This window comes from Lipophrys pholis, assembly GCF_963383615.2.
Source record: "Lipophrys pholis genome assembly, chromosome: 9".
Taxonomy (NCBI): domain Eukaryota; kingdom Metazoa; phylum Chordata; class Actinopteri; order Blenniiformes; family Blenniidae; genus Lipophrys; species Lipophrys pholis.
The window spans coordinates 12,049,272-12,066,127 of record NC_137639.1 but is presented as its reverse complement, the minus strand read 5'-3'; the positions used below and the strand labels follow the sequence as shown (position 1 = coordinate 12,066,127).

General features: G+C 40.6%; 1 protein-coding gene across 1 annotated transcript in view; it reads left to right on the top strand.

Moving 5' to 3' along the window:
• Positions 1 to 16,856, top strand: part of LOC308114928 (F-actin-uncapping protein LRRC16A-like) — a 65,735-nt gene that overhangs the window by 13,198 nt on the left and 35,681 nt on the right. The window contains exon 3 of the mRNA XM_080472195.1: positions 12,839 to 12,889. Within this exon, the coding sequence (XP_080328321.1) occupies positions 12,839 to 12,889 (51 nt within the window). The remainder of the gene's footprint in view (positions 1 to 12,838; positions 12,890 to 16,856) is intronic.

Genomic DNA, 16,856 nt, shown 5'->3' with positions numbered 1-16,856 from the left:
ATTATGCATTTATGAAGCCATTTAACTGTGAAGTCTTTGACGGTTCTCAAAGCGATCTGTTGTCTCCTTGATTCCTCATGGTAAATTTAATTTGATTACTCAGTGTCATGATTATCCTTTAGTATCACTCAGAACTTTAAAATTAATCAAAGTGTTCAAATGCACAAAGCAACAACGTCCAGCGTGTTGTATTGTCGGCCTGAGCAGTCTCAAAGTGAAGTATATTCCCTTTAGAGCAACTTTACAGTTGTGTGGGGGTGCTACATGAATGGTGAGGTCTGTACATTAACACTTGTTATATCTTCATCAAAGTGGCTCCAGTCATGTTTCTACATTGGATCAGAGTGAATAATCAGACCACCACATCCATGGATTTCATGCTGCCATAGATTATCTCATAGTAGTGTCACCGGAGTAAAACGAGCTTTAAATTTTCAGTCTGCAAACTCATTGATAGATTCTACTAAAACTTACACACTCCACCTTCGACTATCCCTAAACATCAAAGACTCTATTCTGTACTAGTTTCTTGTCTGCTTCTCTTAACGGGACTCGCACTGATGAGCAACGTGGGAAATTAAGTATCCGGATAACGGACTGTGAAGCGTAAACCCACCTACTTTCCAAGCAGTGACACAGATAATTCAGTCCAGAATATCGACCTAAGCAGTGACACAGTTCCTCTCAAACACAAATCAAAATATGGGTATATTTAAATACCCCACTTAGAAATAATCTCATTAGCTTTGCTTCTTTTCTGCTCGTCATATAGAGCAAAGTGTAGCCTGCTCACTCTTTTAAATAGAATGAAGGAGCCCAAAATGCTCTGACTAATTCAATCCGACCAGGCTTTAAGAATAGAGAGTGCTGGATCTGGTTAAGCTCAGCCAGAGAGGTTAATTTTGGCGCAGTCTTCATCCACACCATGCTAACAGACAAACTACCCTCTGAGTGCTTGGGTTTCTGGAAAGTGGTGGGCCGGTCTCAGATGAATGAGTAAGAATAATTACAAGTCAGTGCGGTTTTCAGCTCCACTTACTGTGCATTTTCATTGTGGCTGGTCTATTTCTTTACTCCTTGTTGTCTGTTTCCTTGACCACTACAGAAAGCAGAGTAGTCGTAATTTGAAAGTATAAGAGTAACGAGTCACCAATAATGCACCACCAGCAATAGCATATGAGGAGGATTAAAATATTTAAACTCTGACACCGAAAGATTTATTTTATGGAGAGTAACTACATGCAATATAACAGTGCTAGGACATGTAAAATCAGTTGAAAGAGGTGTGTGTCATATAGAAAGCCTCCACTGGCTGGGTCCTTTCAGAGTAAGAGAGGTTGAGTGTGCTCATTATGTGCTACATCCAATTTGGTCCCCGTCACTTCTCACCGGCTGAGTAGCTGCCAGTCTCTGAGCTGTATTACCATTCACCAGGCTGAATGGAGATTTTGTTATAGCATGTTTCAAGCCCACAATGCCTCACAAAACCTCCCCAGGGAGATATTAACCAGACACATAGCCCGACACCGCGTTGGTCCCGCCCGTCTGTCATTTATCTTCATTCCCCCGTAGGTCAGGGTCATTGTCACTCATGCCGTCTTTGTCATTTAATTGACCCTGCTCCAGGTTGTTGGTTTAATAGGTTTAGTTTTTTATGATTTCACACTATTGACTTCCAATTAGTCTAAGCAAATTGGCCAAATTGTCATTTCTATTAAAAAAAAAAAATAAATTTGGGGTGTGTTTGCATGTGTGTTCATAATCAATGGACCGTTTCTACTGGTCTGTGGTACTTTAGTGCTTTTTCTCTGTGGGAAACAGCAGCTGAGTTCTGGTTGGTGTATTGTCAGCTGGCTCTCGGTGGATATAATTGAATGGGGTTTGTAGGTCACAACAAGTCAGCATTGATTGGACGATAATGACATTTGTACATCATGTCATTGTTAACAGCAACAGAACAATCAGGTCACATTTCTGTGTGTCTGTCATTTCCTTTTCTTTTTTTTTTGTCCACTACACTGAGGTCCATGTCCCAAGACTGTAGAATGGCTCACGATAGACTGCCTTTAAGAAAACTGTACGATTGCCTCCATGCGCCCATGTTTTTGATGGTGGGAATTCAGCCGTGACGTTTAAAGCGGCAGAGCACATCCGAGGAGACAGGAATCGTGTGTTTGATGCTGGACAGTTTATCTCTTGTCTTCAAGGTCTCTGTCATAGGCATTGTGCATCCATGGAGCTTCTTCTCCACCACCACCACCACCACTGTTTTATGTTTTTTGCTGCATGGTTGCTTTTTATGGTGTCCTTGTGCTTTATGTTGCATTACTGTTTTATAGGGTCCTTCAATAGACGGCAGACATTACGGCCTATTTGTCTTTTATTTTATTTGACTCGCATGCAGTTATGATTGATATGCACTTTTTTTTTTTCATCATGAAAACATTAATTAGTAAATGTGTGATCTTTGCATGCACTGGTGTGTGTCAACCTGTGCAGGTTTGGGTTTGCTCATCATGTCTGTGGATTGTGACAGATCAGCACAAAGCTGATGTTTTGATCACCATCGTTCAAGTTCAGAGATCCATTTTCTCTGCAGTTTTGCCTCTCATTTATCATTCTCTTTATTTGTCATTATGTTGAAATAAGCCTTTGTGATTGACTGGGAAGCTTTGAAGTTATGACCTGTGAATAGTAAATTTAACGTCACTCTACATGGCAGCCTGTACAGCTACGTACAATATACTATTATTCTATAAATATAGCACACAGTCACGTAGAAAAACATATAGAGCAATGTTTTGGGTTTTTCAAAGTGAGATTCGTGCTTAAGAATTGTGCACATCAACCACTGAAAATACAGGGATCAGGGAGAAGTAGAGGGTAAAACCATTTAGTTGATTTATTCAGTCCTTACACTTTAAATGAACTCAGTCCTCAAAATGTAATAGATATTAAATGAAGCTTGTGGATTAAGGTTTGTGCGAAGGGGCTTCCCCTCTTTCTCTGTAGAAACCACAGGTATAGTGTACACGATATTACGTAAATCAATTGCGAGTTTGCTGACTACTGATAAAAACCTTTATTTTTACAGAATTTGAGTGGACAAGATTATTCACTACATTTATTGTTATGTGAATGTCTTCCAAGTAGAAATTGGGACCTTCTAAGATTTAAGCTGCACAAGCACACCATAATAAATCCATTGATTAATCTTCCATTAAGACTTTATCAAACTCATGGTCTTACTGGAGATGATCCATCCCTGCTCACGATGGGAGAATGCAGGGTAGATTTTGGACAGGTGACCAGTCCATCACAAGGCAAACGGAGAAACAGTCACACGTTCACATCATCATCTACACCAGTAAGCCTCAAATCCATGTATTAAGAGTGTTTAAGGAAACTGGATGAATGGAGAAAACCGATGCACAGGGAGAACTTGAAAACACCACACAGCAATTTATGGGGGGGTGTTCAGGATGTACTATAGATGGAGGGATGAAAAGAAGGAAGAAGCGGAAGTTACCATATTACTTAAGTTCAGGAACTGTAATATTTTCTCCTGAAATCCTGTACTTTTTTTATCCTGTCTCATATAATCTGTTTAAAGGTTTTAGACTTCTCCTTCTTGCAGACGTGTGTGTGTGTGTGTGTGTGTGTGTGTGTGTGTGTGTGTGTGTGTGTGTGTGTGTGTGTGTGTGTGTGTGTGTGTGTGTGTGTGTGTGTGTGTGTGTGTGTGTGTGTGTGTGTGTGTGTGTGTGTGTGTGTGTGTGTGTGTGTGTGTGTGTGTGTGTGTGTGTGTGTGTGTGTGTGTGTGTGTGTGTGTGTGTGTGTGTGTGTGTTTCGTGACGATTGATGTTATCTAGCCACCTCGAGAGGGAAACCACGGGGTAATGCCAACACCCTCCCTCCCTCTCACACTCTTTGCCTTTGTCTCGCGCACTCTTTTTTTTTCTCAGTCTCTAGCTTTCGCTCCGTCATTCATTTGTGAGTCTCTGTCTTTCTAACAAAGCAATGTACTCCAGTCGAGGAGGTTCCCCCCTTCCTTTTGACTTTGTTTTGTTGGTTGCCTTTAAAAAAATTTGCACTTCTCCTCCTTTCAATTTCTTTCTTCCTCTCACTTTTTGTATCCCCATGTTCTGCAGCGCCATTCTATTTATTCTATTTACCCTGAAACCGTGACACACACACACACGCACACACACACACCCCTCAACCCTATTGTGTCTGGCTGGCATGCTGATGAATGAATGAACCCTTGTGATTCTCCCTTATCTCTTTATCTCTCTAACCTAAACACACACGAGGCTCGTAGGGACGCTCTGCAGGCTATAGCAGTTCAGAGAGGAAACTCAATTACTCACACCAGAGTCCAGTATAAATACCCTGATCTCTACCCCGGACCACGGCCCTGGAATATAATCTCTCTGAATGTTGAACCTCTTTGACGTTTTAAATGCCTAATCAGTCTCAGCTGTTTTGTGCCTGAGGATCAAATGGTCATTTTGTGATCATTCGGTGCACATCCTGCAAGCTCTGGTAGTTTATAAGGTACTGGAATCAAGATGCTTTGTTTCCAGTTTGCGGACAAATTCCCAGCAGCGACATCTAATTGTTATTGCTTCTAAAGTGCTTGCTTATATTTTCATTATTTTTCCCCTCATTCATTATTGAACACAGTCCATTTCAATTCCGACTAAAAAGAAAACCGGCCGCAGCGGCACCAACAGAGGGGCAAAATTGAAATAATGAATGAAGTGCAACATAATCAGTATCCGCGTTTATTGATGTCTCTGCTCACTGCAGCTGTGGTCCGATGAGACCAGCCAATCAAATCTGTTCAGGAAGTACCACTGTCAGTCGCCTTTTGTTCCTCACCACGCTCATTTCTCCAGCAGTAAAACACATAATGATGAGCAAGGCAGTGATAAAAGAAAATTGATGTCTCTCTCTCTCAACGCTCCTCTTGGCTGCTGCGGTGCAGTGTGGGACAGACGTGCACTGAAGACCAAAAAAACATGTTAAATTATTCTGACTGATTTGTGGTTCAGTCATCAGAACATGATTTAGTGCGTGAATAGAAACGAGTGCTTGGAATTATTTGTAATTATTTGATAATGTTCACTGAAGACCAAAGAGAAGCCTTCAGGTTTTTTTATTTGCTGCCATGCTATCGGTGTAACACTGCAGTCGAGGTCTGAGTAGTAATGACTTTTACATTTTTCATTATACACCATGCTAGCTATTTTATCACTGATCTGTGCATCTTTGGGAAGGAGCACTACCTGCTCGCACCGTTCTGTGCTCTTGGCGCAGTGCGAGTCTGCAGACGTTACAGGACCGGACCACAGCTGCACCGTCAGCAAATTTCCTTCGCAGCGGAGAATCGACGTATTGTGAAGCAAACGATTTTTCCTCCCCGAGTTTCAGGCAGTTACGGGACTGCTTTTTGAAGCCAGTTAAGGTTTCGTGGGACTCTCTCCTTTCGCCTTGCTTGTTTTTCTACTCTGTCAATGGGCATAAAGGCTTGTCTTTCCCTCCAGAGTCATGTGACACAAAACCACAAGAGTGTGTTCCTCCACAACTTAAAATAAATAGATTGAAGTTACGTCAGAAGACTTATTAGGTTCTTTAAAAAAGATTTATCTAACCAATACATATTTAAAACTAAGCTAATCCTCAAACTGTCATTAATTAGCAATCACTAATATTTAAAAAACAAAATTCATCATTTTGCTTCTACAGCAAATTATTATTATTATTATGATATAACTCCTAACTTAAAAAAAACAACATTTGCCTTTCTTAAATCGTTGTTGAGATAAAAAAAATCACCTTTTTAATAAAGTCCTGGTCAAGATGGGCAGTGGCAGGCAAACGGTTTTATCACAGCACAACTGAAAAATAATTAAAATAAAAAATGAAATGCCTACTATTAAGGTATGAATGGAACCTACTCAAGCCACTACTCCTCCACATTGAGAGGAACCAGTTTAGATGGTTCAGCTATCTGATTAGCTGGTCTTCTCCCATTAGAGGGGCGACCAGGCACGTCTTGACTGGGCGGAGGCACCGAAGTCGGCTCAGGACTCGCTGGAGAGATTCTATCTCTGGTTTGGCCAAGGAGCAGCTTGGTATTCCCCTCAGAAGAGCTGGAGGGAGCAGCAGGGGACAGAGATGTTTGGAATTCCTTGCCCCCGTGACCCCATACGGACTAAAAGCAATAAGATGGACAACAAGTTTTACAATCAGGTCTATTTGAATGTACACATTCATACCTGTAGGAAATTCAGAGTTGACAATTTACAAAATAAGTATGTTTTTGGGTTGTGGGAAGAAGCTGGAGTAGTTTGGGAAAACACGTGCACACAAAGGTATAGCATGCAAATTCCACAGAGAAAAAATATTTTTTCATTTGCTCTGCGGCCGAGACTACTATTGAGTGGCTTCTTGACAGTGAAGGAGCCTCATACAAGAAGAAAACATTTATTTGTTTGACCGACCAATTCATATGGATTTTTTAAAATATATTTTTATTCATTCGTTGGTGCCGTCATTCTTTTGAAAGGGAGTATGTGGACTCGGGACATTTGGATTACAGACGACGCGTTCCTGTAGTGTGGCCTTGTGTAATTTCTGCCTTGTTGATCAGCAGGACGGAGAGGATTGCTCCTCTCTTACAGTCTATTACACCATCTCTGATTATTCCAAGATAAAAGCCAGGTGGGGGGGTGGAGGCAAAATAATTTCCCGTTTGCATTTTATACAAGAGACTTCCTTTTTGCATACATCAACACAAACGTTTAAACGACAAAGAAAAGTTGTTAACGGCTGGTCCTTGTGTACATGATGCATGTCTTGTGGCTTTGAATTTGAGATAAAGGAACAGAGCGGGAGCCGGAGAGCACGGGGAGGAAAGTCAACGTTCTTCTTTTCCCTCTAAAATAGATTTTTTTTTCTGTGTAGTGTCGGTTCGATTATTCAATAGTCACACGTTTTGCGGAGCAGAAGACTCACTATTAGAGTGCATGGCATTCACACCGGTGCCACCCTTTTTTATTTATTTATCTTTTAAATACAGTAAGTGTAAGAAGGCTGGGGGCATTAGGAGATTATGGAAGAAAGAAGTGGGAGGAAAAGCAAGCCCGACGCTGCACGCAGGGAGAGCTGATTGATTTCAGTGCTCTGAGAGCTAAGAAAGGGTCATCCCCTCAGCATTAGTTTTTGACAGGGATGAAACCGCTTTTAAACACTTCCCTTCATTAAAGATCTCTTCTGTCTGATTGGATTTAACTGTTGGCTCCTTATCAGCAAAACAGCACTTAGAATCTATTAAGTTCTTTCACTTGCTCTGGTCCCCTGCCTCCTTCACTTCTCTCTGTCCTTCTCTTTCTCTCTGCTGTCCACTTTGTTTGTCACAGTGGCTGATCTTTGCCTTCTCCTCCCCCTCTCTCTCTCTTTCTCTTTTTCTGTCCTCCTCTCTCGTTCTCTTTTTTTCCTGTACTGCCCTAAAAATACTCACTTCTATGGTGCTGTGTCGACGATTTGCAGCCGGAACATCATGACTCATTAATGTTATACATAGACACACATGCACATGAAGGACGGGCTGGCATTAGTTATGCAATAAAGAGTCTATGTCAGCAGCGGAATGAGGAGAAGAATTTAACAGTGGCTGTGTGCGTTCCACTATGCTGTTCAATTTACAACTGCTTTTATCTTCAAGCTCCTTCCGCGAGTTGAAGACTTTTTTCCACTTCTGAAAATTCTCACAATCGTTTTTTGATTGGCTGCTTACTTCCAGCTTAGAAAATACGACATGCTGTGGCTTTTTATTTGACTTCCATTGCACTAAACTGAATATATTATGGTTTTGCATTGTAATCAGAAATGCAAAAGTAATCAGGAAAATAATGAAAATGAATAATTACAGAGAAGAAATGACCCTCCCACATCCGGAGCTCAATTAACTATAAGCCCTAAAGATGCCCGCATTACAGGTATTTAAACAAAGAAACACACATATTAGTAGCCCAATAATGAACAAAAAATGAAAATCATTGCTTAAGTTTGGGGCAAAACTGAGCACAGGGTGTAGTAGAGTATACCTCATCCCTTAACCACAGTGTCTATGGTGGATGGATTTGAAAAGCTGAATTATGAGTCTTAACGATGCTTTGCGAAAACAGTTTTATCTCTGTATTGTTTTTGTGCTCAGCAACTCCAGTCACCTTCAAACAAAGTTGCACTTAGTTAGTTTTACTCAGCAATATTTCAGCCACAACTCAGAGAAGTTGTGCATTTGTGTCAAGTCTCGAAAACAACAGTGGCCTGCAGGGTCACCATGAAGACACTTCCCTCACCCAAACAATTCCAAACCAAGTGAATAGATGAGGAAAAAAGTCTGATGGATGGAAATGATAGGGTGTGAATGCCCCCCCCAGGCATGATTGATGAATAAAAGCATTTTTGTTAGTAGATTTCCTGTGGTTGAGTGCCGTCACAACTGAATGGAGGAGATGAAACACTGCTCTGTGTTGCTTCGGCTCCCGCGGAGATTCACTGTAACTGTAGTCCGGCGTCAATGTTGTCTGAGGGGCTGAGAACCCATTGACATTCTCAAGCAAGACTCACGCCGTAGTGTGCTACTTTCATGTGTGAGAGACTGTGTGTGCGTGCGTGCATGCGTGTGTGCGTGCTCACAAACGCAAGTGTGGAGTATCGGCTAGCTGTTGCCATGGCAACGTAAATTGCATGTGAGTGTGCACATGTGGCTTGGCACATGTGGGCTTCTGACACTGGCAGGAAAAAAAAAGATAATCTGGAAATGATAATCCTGTGAATAGCACATACACACACTCAGATAAGCACTTTAATAGGGGTTTTACACCCAGTGGACTATACATTTGTGTTTGTAATTTGTGTATCAAATCATTCTGTGTCTGCTGTATCGGAAGTAAGATCATTTTGGTATTTATATTTACAAAGAAACGATCTCTCTCTGTGCATCCATGCATGTGTTTGTGTTGCATGTTTTGCAGGCCAAGAGGACAAATGTTGCGTCTGGTGGTGACCGTGCAGCCACCCGTCTGTGTGCGCATACGCGAGAGAGGAAGTGTAATAGCAGATGCTCTCTCTGGTCTTGCAGACATGCTCCAGTACTGCTGCCATCTGGTTGGCTGAGTGTGGCTCAAGGCGCAATGGCGGGCGCTGTGAAATCACTGGCTGACGTGAAGGCCAATGGCTTAAATCCACTTCTAGACAGACAGTGAAGATAGAGTGAGGCAGAGACTAAGTTGCAGAAGAAGGAGTGGTGGGCTGGGGGGTGTAAGGAGGGGGGGTCATGGATTGTTGTGCTTCGTCCACTCAAAAGGGCAGATGGAGAAAGTGCAGCACTGGGAGACTTCATCGGGGCAGTCATGCATTGAGAAGGGGAGGGTGGAAGGAAAGAGTCAAAGAAAACCCAAAAGCTTATTGGAACTTGAACTTGAGTTTTATTCAATGCTTTAGCAAGTTTTTTGTTTTTTTTACAACACTGCATTTATTTTGGTAAGCTGACACATTAACAGTGTCCTTTATATTAATCTGACTCATGTACTGCTTTGAAGGACTAATTTATTCTAAGTGCGAGGTGATTCATATTTCCGTTGGTTATAGTATGCGACCTTGCACTCAATAAACAAACTGGTCCCATCTTCTCTTTTGTTTTTATGAACTTTAGAATATTGCTACAACAAATACAATTTGGATCTTTGAGAAATATTATAATTAAGATATTATGTCTCTGGTTTAAGGCTTTTAAAAAAAACTTGCATATTTGATATGTTAAAAAATGTTGGAATAATTCATTACACTGTAATTCAGTTTATCAGGTTCAAAAGTAGTTAAATTGCCCTTCCTCCTCCCATCACCCAAGAAACCAATAATTGTTTGACTTTCGGAGATTGGCTCAGAGCCTGTAAGAAATGTTGATTTGATCACTAATTTCCCAGGTCTGAAATATACATACAGCCTTTAAAAATCAATTATAGTTGCTTTTTATTCTTTATTTGTGATTTTCCCATAAATTCGGTCTCTCACAAGAAACCAGATAAAGAAACATTGTTGACCACGTGTTTTCTTTTCTTTATACACTGGAAAGTCCCTCAGAACCGCAAAGATATTTTACAGCTTTTTCCACTGACTATATTGGTTTGTGATGTGTAAATTCAACTCCCCGTGCAGGCTCAGTGCAGAGAAACATGTAAAGTGAAGTGGTTCATTGGATACATCGATTACAATACACAGGCTCACTCTATGTGGTGTTTTACCAAAACTAATCTTCTCTTGAATAAACTTTTCGAGTGAAGAAAGACGTATTCCCTCAGCAGTCAACCCTGCAGAGATGTATGGAAATGAGGACTGCGAGATGACAGTGGGCGAGCAGGGCGTAGCGATGGTGACTGCTGCTCTTTAGAAGAGGTTATCTTTGGCCGCTCAGGCCTGCGTGTCTGTCTCCATCACGTCAAACCACGCAGCCGCTGCCTGTGGAGCCGAAGCCACAGAGGGCTGCCAAACACTCACATCCTTTCTTCTACCTTTGTTTCTCATCCCTCTGTTTCATATTTCACGTACAGTATTTTCAAAAGCCAGTGACAGCGTTCAGATTATCTTCTGCAGCCCATTCACTCACCTTCTTGCCCTCCAAACCAAACCGTGCTCACCTCTATGTCCTTCTGTTACAGTCTTTCATTTTCTCTGATAAGCAAAATTCCCACCAGTTATTTCCCACTTCTGATTATTTTTTCCCCCCTCATCCTTCCAATCAGCTTTTGACCATCATCATTTTGTTTCAGCTTTATAGTTTCTGTCTCTGGGGATTTCACAGCTTTGTCTTTTTTTCCCCCCCAAGCCATGAGCAAAGAGTAAAAGGAAGAATACAGGGGATACCTTTCTAAAAAATTATCAGCGGCTATATACATCTCTAAAAACAAAATGCTGCTTTGGAATTGAGCTGCTTCTGGGTCAACTCCTCCAGCTGAAATAAACTATTTGGCTCTGAGAGGGAGAGTCTTTTTTGACCTTTTGCCTTTATTTGGACGGATAGGAAGTGCGAGGGCACAGAGCAGGGGACTGATATGCAGCAGGAGCCGGTCTGGTGACTCAGCTGTCGAGGGCCATGTGGTATGCTCTCTAAACCTTCTCATCGGGTTGACCCTTTTTTCCACGTTTTCTGAGGAGTTGCTGTACTTTCTGGTTGTGCATCTTTCTGTCCAGCCTGGCTCTTCCCTTGAAAAAATGCTAAATAGGTGAAAATGTCCCTGCCGTGGTTGAAAGGTCAGTGAGTTCAGTGCTGTGTTGTGATATTTTCTGACAGAATAACAGTCATTGTAGTGCCACATGCAATTTATCCTTCCATCCATCCATCCATCCATCCTTCCATCCATCCATCCATCCATCCATCCATTTTCTTCTGCTTATCCGTTTCCGGGTGGCAGGATCACATTGCACCGATTAAAAACCTTTCCTGCCGGTGGTGGGCCCACGGGAAGGTGGCGCCCGGCGTGGGACATGAGCCCACTACCTTGAGATTGCGAGTCTCATGCTCTACCAACTGAGCTAGCCGGGGCCTTACATGCAATTTACCTTGAAGAAATTACTTTGTTTGAGGCGGTGATCTTCTTTGTTTCGAAAGGTTGAAGTTTTTCCATCAGGCTGATCTTTGTTCCTCAGTTGTTTTGGAGTCTCACAACAATCCTCAAAAGGGTCACTGGTCCAATCAGGAAGTGCTGAAATCCAAGTCATATCCTGCAACTGTAATTGTCAAATGTCTCAATATTCCAGTCAGGTAGCACTAAAACCTAAACCTCACACCAAACCTTTACTTCTCAATACACTGATATTATTATCATTTGTATCATTAATAATAGACTTATTGGTCAAATTAATTAGCACTTTTAACACCCTAACCCTATTCTACAAAAAAGATATTGGTCAAATCTGATGGCATGAAAATCCCTTTTCCCTAAAACTCCTCAAAACATCTGTAGTTCCAAACATGTTCTTCTGAGAAGCTTTTCAAAAATCCTCTCCTGTAATCCTGTTTCTCAAAAGACAAACTAGTCCAATGAGGTTTCACTGAAATCCAAAACCCTGAGCCCTGACCCTAAAGAAAATCATTTAGCCAAACAGGTAGTATAGGAACCCTGAACTTAACCCTAACAATGGAAATGGCCTGCACTTCAGTGTCAGAGGAAGTTGTTTAAATCATTTCTGCACATATTGATATCACATTGCATTGCAGGCAGTTCAATAAACCAACTGAATGACCTTTTGATGCTGCACTTCTGGAAGGGAAGGTCGGGGTTATGTGCTCCCTCAATGCCTCCTCGAGCCTTGACTGTGTTTTCCCAGCAGCAACAAAGGGAAGCTTTATTCTCAGCATGTGGTGCAGTGAGGAGTGGCGGCTGGTGCCTGGTTTGCTCAGCAGGCAGTGGAAACAAATTTAAGGAATCCTAAAAGGCGCTATCATATATGATGCAACCAGTGTTTTTTTTTTTTTTTAATTATTATTATTATTTAAAACAAAAGCCTGCTTAGCTTCATATAAAACAAGTTGTTGTATTTTCTTGATCAGGATCAGTCATGCTTCATGCCATCTTTGTTGGTTTTATTTTTTGTTGCAAAAGACAGACATGTTTCAGAGTCACAAGTTTTTTTTTACATTGATGAGTCAGCTGGACAGCTCTTTGCGTTCTTTGTCATTTCCTCGTTGTTGCTATTCGCGGTGTGCGTTCACAGCTGTGGGGCATATATTTACAGGCACACACTCATTATACTCTCTGTTCTTCCTCAGGCTCTCGCCTCTCACCGAGCCTACCTGTTGACAGCACGCATACCCGCCAAGGTAAGTGCAGCAGCTCAGTTCAAAGAACAATGAAAACGATTGTGCATACCAGTATAACTCTGCATTATCAATCAACACACTCCTATGGAAATGTCTTCAGGGTTTTGGGAAGTGCTTGAAGGATTTTCCATAACCACATGTGACAATATTACGGGTTGTCGAGTTTCATTCTCTGCTTAAACTCAATCAGTCATCTGAATTCTGCAGAATTTAAACCACTGTGGCAGTTCAGGTTTAACCTGCGTATCGAAATGTAAAAATTATTTATTGATGTTTTAATGGCATGTTTACCTCTAAAAACATTCCTATCACTGCAGTAAGTGAGTCAGTCGCATTTAAACATGATAACATTATTACATTACAACTATACCATCCAATAATATTACTATATTTCTGTATAATTTGCTAACGTACCATTTAATTATTTTCTGAAGCATTATCGCATGATGGCATAAAATTTTTTTTAATTGTTTCACTCTGTATTGAGAAACAATCTCATTTATCCACGGCTTTTTCTAAAAGTATTATCACATAGTTTGATACTAAGTTACATACTAAACTTTAAGCATTCGCGCAAAATCTGACAGAGGGTTGTCAAACATACATCCTGTGGGCCAACACCAACCTGTCAGTCAGCTCTCGTGACGACCTTGTAAAATGGAAAAATTGCATAAAAGGTAATACATTGATTTTGTTGAATGTTTTTTTTCCATTTTTTAGTTAATTCACTGCAGATTGTAGTGTTTTAATTATTTGCACCACAGAACATTGTTAAAACCCATTTAGATGTTTTAGTTATTGGCTGCCAGTGTACTAAAGGTTTTATAGCATTAAGGAAGCACACGTGGTTGTATTTGAATCAAAGACTTGGGCTCTCCATGTGTATAGTTAGAATTCTGTTATAAAACCGGTTAACAAAACAGTTTTATCTAACAGCTGCTCCCTAATACAGTGCAGATGGCAACAGTTAACACCATCACCAGTAATGAAATATCCATAATTGCCTTTACAAGCATTGTCACCACTATCGCATAAAGACCAGCAGTGCAGTAACACAATGCAGATGTTCAGGGAGGCTTCCAGGTCTGGCCTGCTAGTCCTCAGAGGTTGCATGATCACACTGTAAACCTTTGGCCCAGAGCATGCCATCGTCTCAGTGGGGAAAAACATCTTGATTTATAGGATGTGTCTACAAATCGCCTCGATTCAAGAATGTCACAGTTCATTGTCTGTTTTAAAGCTGTCTGACCTCAAGGTTTATTCAGTAACCTTAGTAAAGTTAGATCCTCAAGCGTATGAGCTTTGAATGAAGTGTTTAATGTCACCCAGCTCTGCGCTGCTTGTCATTATGATCTGTGATAAATCTCAGCAACATATAGTCGTCTGTCATTAGATTTTGACAGTGATGGACTGGTCATGAAAGCTTCTAACTATAGCTGCAACTCTCACCACATGGTGTAACCCAGGAGACTGCAACATTCGGCTCTAACCCTAATCCTAACCCCACAATTTCCCCCAAATTACACCAAACCTAAACGCATCTCCATTATTCTTTATTTTCCTGCACAGCACTTTAATTGAATGCTCATTTTTTTCTCTACAAACACACAAAAACATATTCTCAAATGATGTAAATTACCTTAAACAGTTTCATGCAAATCAAACCACCAGAGCTATAAATCAACATACTGGCTATTGACCGGTAGAAAAGTAGCGTTCTCTTTGAAACCAACCAACGAGGAAGCTGGCGATAACTACGATGGTGATGGCAGGAGGTAGCACTAATCATAATATTTAGGAGCGGGTACAATAGGAGATATGCTATTGGACCTCAAGGTGTCACACAGCAACACTCCTGCCTTTTCTTATCCACTTCTAAACACAGCACTGCCCCTCATGGGTCCTGGTGGTACTGCACTCTCATCTGAAAGCGTCAAGGAGATTCCTGCATATCTGTAAAAGATGTAAGAGATGTGACACATATAAAAACAAAAAAACACAATTAAGGCAAATTGAAGAGCATTTTTGGCCAAATGGGGCCCAATTGTTTTGGGCTTAAATTTGGCAAAAATGTAACTAACCTACCTAAAGCACAGGGTTGCAAAACCAAACAGGACTCTGACTGTGGAAACTATTATCTACAACATCTTTGCTGCCAATACGTTCTGAAAAGAGCAGCACGCAACAGTTTTTCCTCAATTCATGATGGTATCCTATAACATCATGTCTTGTACTAGGTCCCGGAAATAACTGAGCAGTCATCCTTCAAGTAGCTGTGTGCTTTCCAGTCGATAAGGTTCCCTCAGGGAATATTCACTTGATTGATTGTTGGCTTGAAAATTGATTTACAGTGTAAGAAGAGGTGATAAAGCATAAACTGACCCTGTTTCACATGAGCTCATTTGTTCCCAGTGGTACAAGCCACAGGTTCAGTATTTGTGTATTCAGGTGCTTTTGCATCTGTTCTATATCAGCCTGTTGTCCACTGACCAGCAGCTATTAGACACCTGCTTTATGGAGAAATAACTCACCTTTATAACTATTATCTTCTTTATTTTGTAGTTTCTGTTCAGGTATTTTCCTACTTCTGCTTTCTCTTCGTCTCAATCCCAGATTTATTTATTTTTCTTAAGGAAAAAACTTGTGAATCTAATTTGCTGCAATTATATTTTCCTGTTGAAATACACTCTTTCTGTAAATATGAGAAAAACTATGTATATTCAGTAGATGTTTTATTTTACACTCTGAAGCCGCAGTTACCTTGCGAGTGCAATTCACTCTGAATCGATAACTTCTCAAATAAAGTCCTTGTAAGGAGAAATAAAAGATCAGAATCCAACACTGAGTTGCTTGTGACTATATGTTTCAGACAGAAGGCAGTTGACAAGTTATTTAGGTCTGCACAGTTTTTCTGGAGATGCGATGAGGAGGAAACAAAAAAGAGAACCCATCGCATAAAAACAGGAAAAAAGACAGGAAACATGGCAAAACAAGAACAGAAACGGACACACTTGCAATCTGCATCATATGTTAAATAAATGGTTATAGAAAGATATACTTAGAAGAAATATGATGTTTTAACATGTTTCTGAAGTGATTAAAGAAAATGGTCAAAGTTGAGTTTATAGATGAGCCTGATGAAGCCTGATGATTGGAAGTGACACAATGTGGTGAATGAAAATCCCTTTTTGAACAAGATTATGGTTCTAATATTAAACTTAATAGTATGAAATCTATCAGGAATCAGCAGGTATAAGGATCTGCAACGCCTCAAGTCACAAACTGTTATGATTCGTGTCCTATCTGCTCAGTAAGGTAGATTTAGGGAGCCCCGGGGCGAGGAGCATTGCCTAGAGGCCCAAAAACTATTAAACATAATGAATTGTTAAAATAATGGAAGTTAATCACCAGTTTGTTGTGAAACATTGTAATATAGAGATGAAATATGGCATATTAAAGCTCAAAGTCTTTTCACTCAGGGTTCATATCAGGTTATTTGCTCAGTCTTCCTGCTCTCATCCTCTCTTTTTCCCACACTCCCGATTTTATCCCTTTCTCCTAATCCCCCCCGCCTTCCTATCTCTGTTTTTCAATCTTCACTCACCACAGAGCCAGAGTTCAGCACGAAAAAAAAAAGATGTATTAAATCCAGTTGAATCTTATGGTGTCTTTGTCTTAAAAAATAGTACATTACAGTGAAAATCATAATCACCCAATAACTCAGTCGCCAGTGTCTGATTCCCAGGGCTTTGACATTATGATGTGAAGAACTTATTTTATGTGACTGACAGCTTGTAGTAATAAAGTAATAGACCAGTTGTAAATCCTTACATGCAGTAGCATGTTTACTTTGTTTTGATATTTTGCATTGTTTCTGTTTTATTTTTTGTAAAATAATAAGTAGTAATAATAAGTTTTTCAATCTGTCCAGCCTGAACATCATTTAAAAAATCTTTCATGCCAAATT